The sequence below is a fragment of the Lissotriton vulgaris genome, chromosome 9 (assembly GCF_964263255.1).
Source record: "Lissotriton vulgaris chromosome 9, aLisVul1.2, whole genome shotgun sequence".
NCBI lineage: Eukaryota > Metazoa > Chordata > Amphibia > Caudata > Salamandridae > Lissotriton > Lissotriton vulgaris.
In genome coordinates this window covers 641,422,972-641,437,818 of record NC_141697.1, presented here as the reverse complement: position 1 = coordinate 641,437,818, position 14,847 = coordinate 641,422,972, and the positions used below count along the sequence as shown (strand labels likewise).

The 14,847-nt window shown below is 48.3% G+C and overlaps 1 protein-coding gene across 1 annotated transcript in view; it reads left to right on the top strand.

Moving 5' to 3' along the window:
* The first annotated feature begins 219 nt into the window (after window positions 1-219).
* The window catches only part of DRAP1 (DR1 associated protein 1), a 206,665-nt gene continuing 192,037 nt past the window's right edge, over window positions 220-14,847 (top strand). The window contains exon 1 of the mRNA XM_086938304.1: window positions 220-453. Within this exon, the coding sequence (XP_086794430.1) occupies window positions 268-453 (186 nt within the window). The 5' untranslated portion in view covers window positions 220-267. The remainder of the gene's footprint in view (window positions 454-14,847) is intronic.

The window sequence follows — 14,847 nt, the reverse complement described above, 5'->3', positions numbered from 1 at the left end:
AGATAGGTGTTAATGTCTTAACCTAGTATCCTAGAGCGGACCGTGTGCCTGAGATAAGGACACTTATGCATACCCACCAAATTCCCTTCCTGAGACGAGCCACTTTGTGACGCCAACAGTGAGACAATCTTCAAACGCTACATTCAAGATGGCATCCATTGTGACAACCCAGACGCGGGCAAGAGCCGCAGACACCTTTCAAGATGGCCGCCAAAGTGACGCAAAAGGAGCGACGTTTTGACTAAAGTCAAGCCACCGCTGCTTCTGATGATAGTCTCTTTTCTACTTCTACGGAGCGAAGCAGGCGCTGGGACCCCTGTGGATACCGGCTACAGCGGGCGGCGGCGCTGCAGAGGCTCTTGTGGCGGCGTTGGTGGCCGCTCCTTGTGTACGGTGTGTGAGGCGACAGCCATGCCAAGCAAGAAGAAGAAGTACAATGCGCGCTTCCCACCGGTGAGCCCCCGTGCTTTATCCGCTGCCTACCCCCCTCCCCCAAACTTGTCTTAATCCAGGGTAACCCACCCATCTCAAACCAGGTACTGCAAAATCAAGAGGTTCCCTCACACAAAGTTATCTTCTATACAGAATCCTCCCCATTTTAAGGAATCTCCCATACCACCCCTCAAATTGTTAGCTCTACTATAGCGTGACGTGCCCGGAAATTGGCCTAATTTACTGAGTTCCGTCTACCGCCTTTGTTGCCAGTAGAAATAACTTGGTGCCTTGAGAACAGTTACCGATCTCTGCATAGTCTCCACCTATGATTGATAACGAGGGTTCTTCCTGGCCCCCCTCCTGCGACTGTCTTCAGCACCCAGTCTCCTTGAGAGCTTATCCCCTCTAAGAGACGAATCTTGTTTTCTAAGCATCCGTCACTCTCTAGTCATCCTTCTTTTGAGACCGCCGCTACAATTGTTACCTCTAAAACCTTTCGACCACACCACATAATTTCCCCTTCTGAGACCGTCTCTCAGTCTCTTCTTGTGGACCTTCCCTCACCAACCAAAGACCCCACTGTAGATTTGAGACTGGAGACCCAGCTCCCTACAACTCACTCATTCTGTTGATCACCTCCATCCCTGTACCGTTTTAGGACACAAATTGATAGTTCTAATGGTGCTGATTACTATACAGACCCCTCTCTCACTGATAAACCTGTACTCAGTGGATTACCACTGGACATTTGATGCTGGGCATATGACCGGTCCATCCGACTTGTTTTATACATGTGAGTTCAGAGGACGTTAAGGTTTCGGGATATGATTCCGCATTTTTTTCCCTTTAGGCAAGAACATTGAACCCTAAATGGATTTTGCTTTGGAGTATATATTATAATGTAGTAGGAGGGTCAGTTATATATCTGATGATCACTGAATAGGAAGAAAGATGCTGTTGTATTAGGTGGATGATAACGTTTGCGTCTTTGTACCAGTATTTGTAAGGAAGTCCTAAGATAGGTTGTATAAGATGCATATCTCATGTATTGAAGTCTGTTTAATGTGATCAGTGATAGTTAATTGATGTGACATCCGGATTTGTGCAGCAATATGTCCAACTTTGTGATATATTATGAGGAATGGTTACACCAAATAGTATTTGGACAGTTTCCCAAAATAATAATGGACAGTTTCTCAAAATAATAATAGTTTATGGTGTATTATAGATAGTTAAGTATGCCCATAATTCTTAGTTGCAGAAAAGATATCATATTTAATGATATTTCATAAAAGTGCCTAAAGACTTTCTGGTTAGTGGCTCATGGATTTGAAATGGAATTACACGTGAAGCACAGTTAAATAGACCAGCATAAGCATTTGATTTTGGGATGAAATTTCCAAGTTTCCCATGGTCATCTTGGCTCATAGGACAGGGGGGCTGGGACAGAGTTTATTGTGAGGCACAAAGAGTAAATCAGTAAAAGCAATTTATAGAACCTTTAATGATCTAGTCATCATTATCCTAATAGAAGGGAAGACTTTGCATGGGAGGTAAGAGAGATCTGAGTAAGCAGTCCATCTTGAAAGGGTATATACATATTCTTGTCGGAGTATTTTTCTAGGACTGTTAAGGATTCATATAGTTCATAGGAGCGAGGAGTCATGATGTGTTCCAATTAAAAGGTTAGTGGAGCCTGTATAGAAAATAATTGGTCAAGGGCTTTGTTCCAAATGAATGGGTTGTGGTCTTCCATGGTGAGATGTCAGGGGAAAGAAGACTTGCATGTATTGTTATTCTAAGGGTCTGTCCTGGAGAAGTTAGTAAATCCAGTAGTGCATCTCTGCCTCTTTATTAAGTGGGTAGCATACTGAGTCTGTCGTTATGATAATTTTGCTTTCCCTTTTCATAGTTTGAGTTCTTGATCACGTCCTCTAACATCTTTTGATATTTGCTCTAATCACACAAAACGGAACAATTTGTTTCATGGTGCCGTGGGAAATGTTTCAATAATGGCTTTTTGGTGTCTGATTTATGGATGTTCCTGAATGCGAGTCTTTAATGGTCTGGTGCTGCTTGCAACATATATCTGTTTGCAGGGTCATTATGTTATGTCGATTTACAAAGGTCTAGTTGCAATTAGCCTATGAAAGTATTTTCTGTCTTTATCCATTACACAACTTTAGTTCTGTAGATATGTTCTCACCTAGTTTGCAGATCGAGCAAGTATGGTACGTAGACCTTTGGGTTGTCCATGAATGGTTTTTGCTGTTTACCTTGATCCTTGAATAAAGATCAGCACAGTTGTTGCTTCTGGTTGTGTGCTTTCCTAAAATCAATTTGAGGATAATGCAAGATCCCATTCTGGTAGATGTGTTGTTGCTGAATACATTCCAATGCATCTGTTGGATTATTCAAATATATTGGTGGGTGATATTGTAGTTGCTCATGAAACATATGGGTTCTTCAGTAACTCAAATATGTTGTTTTTGTTGTTTCGTGAATCGATCCATGTCAGAAACTTCTTTGACTGCATGTTCTAGAGTTGTTTGGGCATAATCCGTACTTGCCAGTCATTCGTATTTTTCTTGTGCTTCTTCCCGATCTCTCTTTACTGCAATTTCTACTGGGTGGAAAAAATTTACCCATACGGATATTAATTGTGATGTTTCTTGGATGACCGCTGTTAGTGTGTAGTACTGAATTGGAGACGGTGTCCTTTCGGTGAATCTTGCTGTGACTTTGTTTATCCTCCATATAGATTGTAATGTCCATGCACTCTGCCTGTTTAGAGATGGTCGAAGTTATCAATATGCCCCATCTGTTGGTTTTTATTTGGCTGATATATTTCTGTAGATGGAGTCCCAGCCGAATTATGAGGATATTTTCAATAAAAAAAGCTCAGCCATGGAATAAGGCAGCAGTTAGGGTGTTGGGGAAGGGGCAGGTGTACATTTATTTTTTTTAAAATCCGTGCACCACAAACAAGCATTTTCAATGCTGTAGCTTAGACCTTCCATTATAAAGGAAGGACGTATGGCCTTTGCCTGTTTTTCAGATTGACAGTCTAATACAAACTTCCTGAATTCAGGGGCAACGCTTTTCCCCATCACTGGTGCATTATCTATTTCCACTGTATTTCAGCCCCTGTTAAAAAAGCAAAAAATGTTAACGGTTAAGAATAAGTCAATGAGCTTCATTATTTAGAATTATTTTGGAAACTATCACAATTCAGTTACGTTTGGCTACAAATGACTGGCATTTGTGGTGGCTTAGTGCATATTGATCTATGTGGGTAGCTAGGGTTGACTGTAACGTGGGCAGGAAATCCTATGGCAATTCTGGTATCAGCTCTGCACTCAAGGCAGGACTAGGTATGTAAAAGAGACTTTCCAGAAAAACAAAGCCTAGAATATTTAGACTACCAAGTCCATTTAAAATGTAAATTATATACTACTTAACATTCACTCTCAGATTAGCAGTGATGAACAGATGCCCCAAAACAATCTCTTGACATAAAGAAAGAGTGAGCATCTTTATTTTTATTTCAGAACTCTAGCCTGCTGCTTTGACTTATTATTAGACTCCAGTGTTTTCTCATGCCCAACCAAAGCGTCTGAACTGCAACAAATGTGTTTTCACAATTGCCAGTTGGAATCTAATTTGTTGCGTGGACAGCTCTAAACTATAACTAGAAAAGGCTTTATCTTGAAATAAAAACTAGAACCCAAAAATGTGTGAAATGGATGATGTGAGGGAATAGATCATTTATTACTCACAGAGGTATGAGTTGATATGATGAGAGGGCGTTTCAGTGCAAGTATCCCTGTACACTCCCCAAACCCCTACCAACCAAATGAAAAGAGCAACAGTGACATGGATAATAATTATGAAAACAGTGCAGCAGGTTTCTTTATTTTCACTAAGTACATATTATATACAGGTCATTGGTGAAGCTCTAATTAGATAGGAGCATGAATATACCGACGTTCAGCAGGGTGTGGAGTGTTATAAGATTTTATTTCTATAAAACAAAGGGGTGTGACCAAGGTGGCCAACGTGGAGGTCACACTGTAACATGGCTCTGTGCTAAACCCCTCTTATCGGCCATTAACCCGGACTACCAACCGTCATCCAGTAAGCCCAGACACGCTTAGGGTCCCGGAGAGAGGAGCAATACCCTTTCCGGCTCCCCGTAGCTTCTGTGGCGGACCCTGGGACTTGACGTGGCCTTGGGCCGGCTATGGGACTTGCAACTATGTGATGAGCGGCAAAGTGTGCCCTGGGGCTCCCTCTCTCTGGGGCTTCCCCCGCTACTCTGGAGGGGAACGACTCAAAGCGCTCCAGGGCCGGAAGTGACATGCTGGCCTGCGGGACAGGCACGAGCCCAAGAGGTGTGTAGCCTGCTGGGTGGTCGCCGGAGCCCCACAGAGGAGATCCCTGCAGACTGAGGGCTGGTGGTGGGTTGCAACTTCCTGACTTGGCCCTGCCCTCCAGCTGGAGTGCAGCTGCTGCCTGGCTGTCTTCCCTGGGTGGGCGGTGTGGCCTTCCGACTTGACTGAGACTCTCCAGTTCTTCAAGCGAGTGCCTTCTGTGTGGCAGCTTCCCGGGGGGTATCTCACTTCTATGGGGGGAATTACCGGGCTGCAGCCTGTCTCCTGGGTTGGCACCCCTCCCTACCTGCGCGCTGCCGTAGAGGCCTGCTGCCTGGATTTCTTCCCTGGGCAGGCAGGTCGACCTTCCAACTTGGCCGATACCTGCCAGTCCATCAAGTGAGTGCCCAGCTGAGTGACAGCTTACCTGGGGAATCTCAGCTGTATGGGTGGGGGTTGTTGCCTGGTTGTGGCTTTGTCTCTTGGGGCTGTCCACCCCCCTCCCCCCCCACCTATGTGCTGCGGAAGAGGCGGCCCGTTGGGCCTGGAGACCAGTGAAGGACCACAGCTTCTGGAGTTGGGCCCTGCCTGCTGTCTGGGATGCTGCTACCGGCTGCAGCTATGCTGTAGATAAAGTGGCAGGAAGAACCTGTTAACGGCGAGGCCATGCTGCAGGGCTAGTGAGGGCCTACAAGGGGAGTGCCTTGCTGCGTGCATGGTTCCCGGATGTGCTTAGCCTGGGGGGGGGAGGCTTGGTGCCCGCCTGCGACCTTTTCTTTAGTGGCTGTGTCCCCTCCTGGCTTCAGTAGTGTGGTGAGGACCTCTGGTGTGCCCACAAACTGGGGGTGGGGAAGGGGGTGAGGAAAGCGGGGGGGAGGGGTGGCGAGTGTGCCGGCCTAGAGCCACGGGCCTTGATTGCTGGCTGAGATGCTCCTGTGGTGGGCGCTCGGCCCTGGGCCACAAGCGACCTTGCAGGGACTGAGGTGGTACAGCCTGAGGAGATCAGGGCCCGCACCTTTAGACACATTGACTACCTGTTGCGCTGTTCCTGGGGAGAACCCAGTTTTTTCCCTCTACTGACACACTTCTGGTGATGGTTGGACCACTCCCCCCTGGAAACATAGTATTGGACTGACCAGTGACTCGCTCTGATAATCACAGCTCCTGCCTCCCTCTGCGGGGGATCCTTAACTTGGGCTCCCACTGAGTGCCTACTTTCTCCTAGAATGCACTCCCCCCACCGCCATGCTCCTCTTGGCTTAACGGAGCGCCTTACTTTACTTTGCTTTACCCTTGATGCTTGGTTTGGGGGTGGATCGTGTGGGGACTAGACGTCCTTCTCGTCTTGTTTCTTCGCCGACATGGTCCAGCTTGACCTTGCACTGCTGGTCTTCCCACTCATCGCCCTGTCGCAATGGATAAGGAAAAGCTTCCTGCACAGTGCTGAGAGAAACAAAAATAGACCAGTACACAACTGGCTCCTCCTGTGGTCCTCTGGGCCCGCTAGTTTGCGATGTGCCCACTTCCTCCGCTGCCGACCTCACTGTGATACTGCAAGCGATCTGGAACTCTCAGACAGCGGTGGAGAGCAAGATCTGCAAATTTAGAATGGATGTGTATTTGCTGCTCCAAGACCTGCATAATGCCACAGCATGACACTACTCACTCAGACAGCCGACATCCAAGGGCGCGCTGAAAACCGCTCTCGGTGTAATAACATCCGCTTGATTGGAGTCCCAGAGTGGGCGGAGGGGGGCGACAACCAACAAGTTGTGGCCCACATGGACGTTAGATCAAATCCTGGATGTTCGCTACTTGCTTGTCCTCATGGTTTGCCATTGCAGGAGCCCATTGTGCCCGGACCTCTAGGCCTGCACCTGGAGCTTCACCCCGTCCCATCGTAGCCTACATCACAATGACCGGGACAGGGGCGCCATTCTGCCAGAGGCCCGACAACATACATACCTCCGATACGGGAACAACAAAGTGCTCTTCCTTGCACGTCTCTGTGTTATCCACCTCAACAAGTCACACTTTTTTGACACCCCTGACTCAGTCTGGCAGTGGCTCACGGAGGAACACCCGCTGCACTGCCCTGTAGTTCCTCTTGCAACATCTGGAGATGCCCAGCACCTTGAGACTTCAGGTGCCGCCCAAGGCACGTAGACTGCGCACCATATTTAGAAGGGGGCGCAAAGTTGGCCGGTCACTCTCACCCGAGCCAATCCCCCCGGAGCATCCTCATCCCTCCCATTGACAGGCTTCGAACCCTGCCTCTCGGAGTGAAGAGAAGATGGCAACCAACGGGTGGGCTGCCCTACTCCGGGATACAAATACCATCCACACCGACTCTGACTTGTCTCGCAGTCCTGTTATTTGATTGACTTTGTTCTACATCGGCTGCGCACCCTCCTGAGTCTGGCCATATCCCATCGGCTTATTTGCTATGGCCCAAGGACATTTCGACGACTGTGATGCTGTGATTGCTATCTTCGTATGACTAGGTCTGCATCAGGTGTGGCATTGTCAGCTGGAGGGGACAATGCAGAACCTGAGGATGGTGCATCCTCTCCCCCTGTTCTTCGCTTGTTGGTCTGAATGTGGCGCTTGCTGTGCCCCGGAGCCCGGCTATAAGAGGGGTCTTGACTCTGGTTGCAGCTCTCTCTCTGACATTGTTTTTTTTTTTTCTGTGTTTTTTTTTTAAAACCTTTATTATATCGTTCAACACAAGATACAAAAATAACCCTGCAGCGGCAGGGACCGATACCACATGCATGTAACACGGATCAGTAATGCCAATAACACAGCTCTTCAGCCGACAACCCATGGGTCCGGCAGCGGTAAAGGATAGACGATGTATTGGAAACATTACGAATCAAGGATATGAATAAGGTTTCATTTTATATTTAATTCCCCCTCCCCCCCCCCCCCCCCCCCTCCCCCCAAAAAAAAACGAGATAAAGAAGAAATTACAGGATAGCCGGAGCTACACATTCGGAGGTATAAAATATGCGGGTAGGTGTTAAAAGCAGTCGTGGATCAAAGTAGGCCAACAGTACAAACGCAAGCGCCATTAAGTTCACTAAGGGTAAAGAACTAAGCTACCTATCTATCATCGCAGCCACCCACTCCATACCCCGCCCACTCGTATACATCAGGATGAAACCGAAAGTTATCGCGACCGGATCCTGCGAGAAAAAGGAAAAGAAAAGGGGCCATAGAACACAACAAAGGCAAAATAACAAACCCCCCCTCACACCCTCCACCCTGCTGCCCTGCAATGGCTACGGCCTACCCCACTAGCAGCGCGCCTGTCGCCCAGAGGAATAACCGAAAGAGAGAAGAGAAGAAAAAGGGGCCATAGAACAAAACAAAGGCAAAATAACAAACACCCCCCCCCACCACCACCCTGCACCCCTGCAATGGCTATGGCCTAACCCACTAGCAGCGTGCCTGTCGCCCAGAAGCATGCCTAAAAGAAGAAAGCAATGGAGGAGGAGAAACAAAAACACACACTCCCGGACTCCCCTCCCCCCCACCAGATGCAACCCACCGGAACCAAAGTAAAAAAAAAGAGCAGCGAAATACACAATCAATCCGGGGAAGCACCAAACATACCACCCGACTCCCGCAGTTCACAGGTCACAATCCCAGCAACCGATTACATTATTGTCCCGTGTCCTGAAAAGCCCCACAAGTTAACCCTGGCCAGTATGAGTGTTCACTGGAGTAATTGTAACCCAGGCCACAGCAGCAGTGAGAACGGTAAAGCTTTCATGGAAATGCAAGTCAGTACGAACAAGCCATTTAAAGGATAAAAGTTCACAGTCTACACAAGGCAAGCGAGGAAAAGCGTGGCAGGATGATAAAACTCTCCAATAGTCACAGGTGATCTTGTTGAGGCTGTCAAGGTTGTCCATAGTGATGTTCGGCGAGATAGGGCTCAAGCAGGGAACGCTGACAATGTTCACGGGCGCGCGATCTGTAGTATAGGAATCCGCAGCGCCAAAGGAATCCGGCTCCTGCACAGGGACCTCGAAGTCTGATATACGATGTTCCGTCGATAGCACCGCTGGCTGCGATGATGGCAAAAAGCCACTGTCCGGTCTCCAGCAAAGGTCGTCCATCGTTACAGACAGTGCCCGGTAGTTGACGATCTGTGAGTGGAGCGCTCTAATGGCCGCCATTACGGCGTCCAGCGGTGGCGTGTCTTTTGCCCCCTCCATCTCCTCCTCAAGCAACAGATCAGGATGCAAACCCCCGGAGGCCGGCTTCTCCGGGGTAGCAAGCAAATCCGGAGCGGACACCAACAACGGGCGCTCTCACCTCACGATGTTGCTCCTTCGCTGCTGATCAGGGCTCACGTCCGCACCCTCACGGCAAGCTTATTGTGTCTCCAGGCGTCGGATACGGGGCCAGCAAACGATGTGACACGCCGTAGCGTGTGGGTTGCAGGCAGGATACGAAATCGCTGTCAAAAACCAGGAAGATTATATCTCCGTTCGGGAGACCGGACAAAGCCCAAGATTCCAGCCGATGTTGTTCAATTCCAGCCGGGATGGGTTGGAAATCGAGGCCCCGGCTTCAGCTCCGGGGTAGGCCAAGAATGAAACACGGCATATCTCTGTCACCCGGTACGATAAAAAGTTCGGGATTGCGCCTTCAGAGTCAGCTACTCCTCACACATACGGGAGTCCGGTGTGAAATCAGGATAACTTGCAGGATATACGAGCTGCTGGCGGAGGTCGGCGGAGCCGGGAGCTTAAGCAGCCATCTTGCTTGCTAGCGTAGCTCCTCCCTCTGACATTGATTGTTGCCTTACTTTTTTCTACATCATGTTGATTACTTATCCTCCGCCTCCAATTTCAAATTACCTTAAGCAGCCAAGAGAATTAAAGCTGCACCACCCTATACGTCGCATCAAAGTATAATCGAGTAGTAATTGACAGTGTTGCCCATCTCAGTGGGCCGTTGCTCATTGACCATACCCTATGATAAACAACTCCTAAACAGAGAAACAATAAGTAAAACCATCATTCTTGAGGCTTCTGTGTTGAAGATGTGTGCTTCTTTATTGTACGAAGTCATAAAACAACAGCGCAGCCAATGCTTTTCACCCTCAACAGGGCTTCATCAGGGCATAAAAAAAATCACACTTCCTGAGATCCGATCCGTATCTGATAGAAACATGTACTTTAGCCGAACACGGCTCGGGTGCCAAACCATATCCCTTTGACCTTAGGGATTTTAGGACCACAGGATAGGACAGATTGGTCCCTGTATGCAACTGGCATTGTGTCCTGGTTACTTAGGACCATGCTAGGTTTACTTCACGTCTGGATGGTAGATGGGACTCTACCGATTACAAGGCATGATTAGTGATATGCCGTTGGTACCTATTGAATGCAGGTTTTGCCTAAAAAAGTTCATTTTAAGGTTTTGGCACACACACTTGCTCTATTCATATAAGCAGGTCTGGGGTGGCATCCTTTCCTGACCGGTCCCTGGCACACTCATTAATACTCCACACTCGCATGACTTTTCATGTCATGGAATGTTCATGGTCTGTTGGACAGAGTGAGCAGCAGTGGTCTTTACCTTCGTGCACCGACACCACCCAGAGGTTATGTTGTTGTAGGAAACTCATCTCATGTAGGATCTTTGGCCCTTCTTAGCTCGCAAGGGTTATGATAGTCTTTCATGCAGGCTTCTCCCGGGGGGATCAGGGTTGTTGCCATCCTTTTGCAACGCTCCTTTCCTCTTGTGGTCGAATGCGTATCCTGTGCACACTCACTGTCAACTCACCCGGCTCACTGGACCACCTTCAGACCCTGTGGGAGGGTAGGATAGGCCCTGTTGAGGATGAGGAATGGCGAGATGCCCTAATGGCGCCCCATAAGCTCACTACCTCCTCCAGACTGCGATTCATTCAGATAAATTATCTTTACTCCGTTTACGTTTCCCCGCTCCACCTGCATCGTGCGAGTTTGCGCCACACTTCCACTTGTCCTCGATGCAGAACTGATCAAGCTGATTTCTATCATATGGTATGGACCACCGCAGTGGTTACTCAGTACTGGACAAGAGTGACCCGGGAGCTGTCAGAGGTGCTGGGATGGGCAGTTCCCATTTCTCCCCATATGATTCTTTTGGGGGGTTGAGGGTATTGGTTTACGAGGGTGGAGAAAGCATTCCTGGACACAGCCCTTCTGGTGATGAAACAGGAAATCGCTGCAAGTTGGATGTCCCCTCGCTCACCTACCCTGTCACAATGGTGACGGGGAGTGTATTGGTCCGTGCAGCAGGAGCGTATGGTCTTTGTAGCTTGTGGCTGCCCCTAGAAACATGGGCGGGTGTGGGGGAAATGGCTGGATCAATTGGCTTATCTAGAAGTGTCTTTGTGACAGGGTATTTTTTTTGTACGTTTATTGCTCTGTGTCTACTTGGTGCTCTGCCTTGTATGAATTGCTTACCTCTCTCTGCAATGTAACTCTCTGTGACACGTACTATGGTTCACTAACCCATTTGGGCTAAAATGCAATAAAGTTTGTTTGCACTTTGAACACAATACTTCACAGATATAGCTCCTAAAAAATTCAAAATCGCCAGTAAAATGTTTTATCCTCAGTTAACAAACTGCCCACATCGCAGATCTTTTCTTGGACTGAATGCGCTTAACCCTTATTTATAAAGGCTGGGAAGCCATCAACCTTAATATAACTCCAAGGCAGTTTGTGTAACCCATAATGTAAGCAAACGTTTAGCTGCTTTTTGACTAAAAGTTGACAAACGTTCTTGACAGTAACATTTTGCAAGGGAGTCAAATGTGTTTCCTACACCATCAATGAACCATAGACCATAACTTCGCATTCCAGGTTAGCAGATCTAGGAGAGTGTTTATTCACTTTATTAATTCCCTGGGACATTTTGGCAGCATCTGGCACAAAAGACTAAACCTGAAACCACTTGAGGCTGGCATAGGTAGAAAAACATATTGCAATCAATGTGTGCCTCAATCATGTTAGGTGAACATAAACATCATCCCAATCCAACTTTGTTAATCCATTGTATCAGTTTCTGCCTTTTTGTTAGTGAAAGGACTATAAATATGTAAATACTAATGGTTAATTAATTACAGTAAGAGGGTAAGAGTTGCATAGTTTCAAAATAAGGAAGAAATTCATGGTAATCTTCAAATAACCCGTTTTCCCACTCAAACTTGATGCAGAGGTGATGATGTTCCCTAAATATAGTGATATACAACTGGGAACAGAGCTGATATTGGATGATTATTTACCTTCTAGAACGCACTGCTTAGAAGTGCATCTTTAAATTCTGGTGTAACATCAAGAAAGAGACACACATACACTCAACTGCCAGGCTCTGCAAGACATAAATAATCCACATACAGGTTAGGATGCTAACTTGCAGCACTGCAGACAAACACCCTAGAGCATTCTTTCATAGAACTTGATAGAGACCAGGGATGGGCTAACAACTTAAAGATCAAGGCTTGAAAAATCTTAAAAATCTACTTGACCTAACTGTAATGTACTTGACCCGTGAATTGGTTTCAACTTGTGTGATCCTAGGCAAATATTTTGTCTTATGGACCCGCTTTTTTCTTTTATTATCACCGAAGAGAGCACCTTCAAATATGCAAGTTCACTATTTCTGTTGTACAAAAAACTTTTTATTTACTAAACTAAATGTTTGTTCCATGTATTACAAGATTCAAACCCATATATACCGTACACATGATCCCTGGCCTGCCTATTAGTTCACTACTAGAATTGTCATCTGGGTAGGAGCAGTAATAATTCCCTGCCATTTACAGATAGCATATTTTCCGTTGAAATGGCCACAAAACATTCACACTAACATGTAGTTTTACTGATAATAGCCATAAACAATGGTTGGAAATTGGGTTTCAGCAAAAATATTTTAAATTGGCACATGACCAAGTAAAGTCTTTATTTGTTTTGATCCTATAAAAAAAATCACCACAGAATTACAACAAGCATTTGCAATGCAATAGGTCTCGCATTAGGAAAGTTTGAGCTATTGGTATTGTAAATGACAATTTTTTTAATTTATATTTTGTTTTTGAAAATAAATAAATTAATAGCTTTGTCATTTACAATGCCAATAGTTATAACTTTCGCAAATGTGACTCCTATAGCATTTGTAATGCAATATGTGTTGTACTTACGTGACTTACATGTATTGATATTACAAATAACAATGGCTTTTAATTTTTTTTTAATAGCTAATAATTAAATAAAAGTTATTGTAATTTATAATGGCAATAGCTTAAAGTTTTGTAAATAACTTTTGTGAAGATTATGTTCAGTGTATTTTATTGTGACGAAATTCCAAGAACAGAAGTGAAATATTAACATGTTTTTGTTACATTTGTAATAAAGCTTCAAACATTGAGAGAGCATATTTGAACCAGGTGTTGTTGAATGGTCGCAGAGATTGATGATGTGGTGGCGCTGAGTGATGTTGTGATGGCAAACGAGTGATGCTGTGGCGTTCAGTGATGCTGTGGTAGCACATAGTGATTTTGTGAGGGTGAGGGGGTGTGAGGGTGAGGGGGTGTGAGGGTGAGGGGGTGTGAGGGTGAGGGGGTGTGAGGGTGAAGGGGTGTGAGGGTGAAGGGGTGTGAGGGTGAAGGGGTGTGAGGGTGAAGGGGTGTGAGGGTGAAGGGGTGTGAGGGTGAAGGGGTGTGAGGGTGAGGGGGTGTGAGGGTGAGGGTGAGGGGGTGTGAGGTTGAGTGAGGGGGTGTGAGGGTGAGGGTGTGTGAGGGTGAGGTGGGTGAGGGGGGGGTGAGGGGGTGTGAGGGTGAGGGGGTGTGAGGGTGAGGGGGTGTGAGGGTGAGGGGGTGTGAGGGTGAGGGGGTGTGAGGGTGAGGGGGTGTGAGGGTGAGGGGGGTGTGAGGGTGAGGGGGGTGTGAGGGTGAGGGGGGTGTGAGGGTGAGGGTGAGGGTGAGAGGGGGTGAGGGTGTGTGAGGGTGAGGGGGTGTGAGGGTGAGGGGGGTGTGAGGGTGAGGGGGGTGTGAGGGTGAGGGGGGTGTGAGGGTGAGAGGGGGTGAGGGTGTGTGAGGGTGAGGGTGTGTGAGGGTGAGAGGGGGTGAGGGTGTGTGAGGGTGAGAGGGGGTGAGGGTGTGTGAGGGTGAGGTTGTGTGAGGGTGAGGTTGTGTGAGGGTGAGGTTGTGTGAGGGTGAGGTTGTGTGAGGGTGAGGTTGTGTGAGGGTGAGGTTGTGTGAGGGTGAGGTTGTGTGAGGGTGAGGTTGTGTGAGGGTGAGGTTGTGTGAGGGTGAGGTTGTGTGAGGGTGAGGTTGTGTGAGGGTGAGGTTGTGTGAGGGTGAGGTTGTGTGAGGGTGAGGTTGTGTGAGGGTGAGGTTGTGTGAGGGTGAGGTTGTGTGAGGGTGAGGGGGGTGTGAGGGTGAGGGGGGTGTGAGGGTGAGGGGGGTGTGAGGGTGAGGGGGGTGTGAGGGTGAGGGGGGTGTGAGGGTGAGGGGGGTGAGAGGGGGTGAGGGTGAGAGGGGGTGAGGGTGTGTGAGGGTGAGGGTGTGTGAGGGTGAGGGTGTGTGAGGGTGAGAGGGGGTGAGGGTGTGTGAGGGTGAGAGGGTGAGAGGGGGTGAGGGTGTGTGAGGGTGAGAGGGGGTGAGGGGGGGTGAGGGGGGGTGAGGGTGAGGGGGGGTGAGGGTGTGTGAGGGGGGTGAGGGTGTGTGAGGGCGAGGGGTGTGTGAGGGCGAGGGGTGTGTGAGGGCGAGGGGTGTGTGAGGGCGAGGGGTGTGTGAGGGCGAGGGGTGTGTGAGGGCGAGGGGTGTGTGAGGGCGAGGGTGTGTGGGGGCGAGGGTGTGTGGGGGCGAGGGTGTGTGGGGGCGAGGGTGTGTGGGGGCGAGGGGGTGTGATGGCGAGGGGGTGTGAGGGCGAGGGGGTGTGAGGGCGAGGGGGTGTGAGGGCGAGGGGGTGTGAGGGCGAGGGTGTGTGAGGGCGAGGGTGTGTGAGGGCGAGGGTGTGTGAGGGTG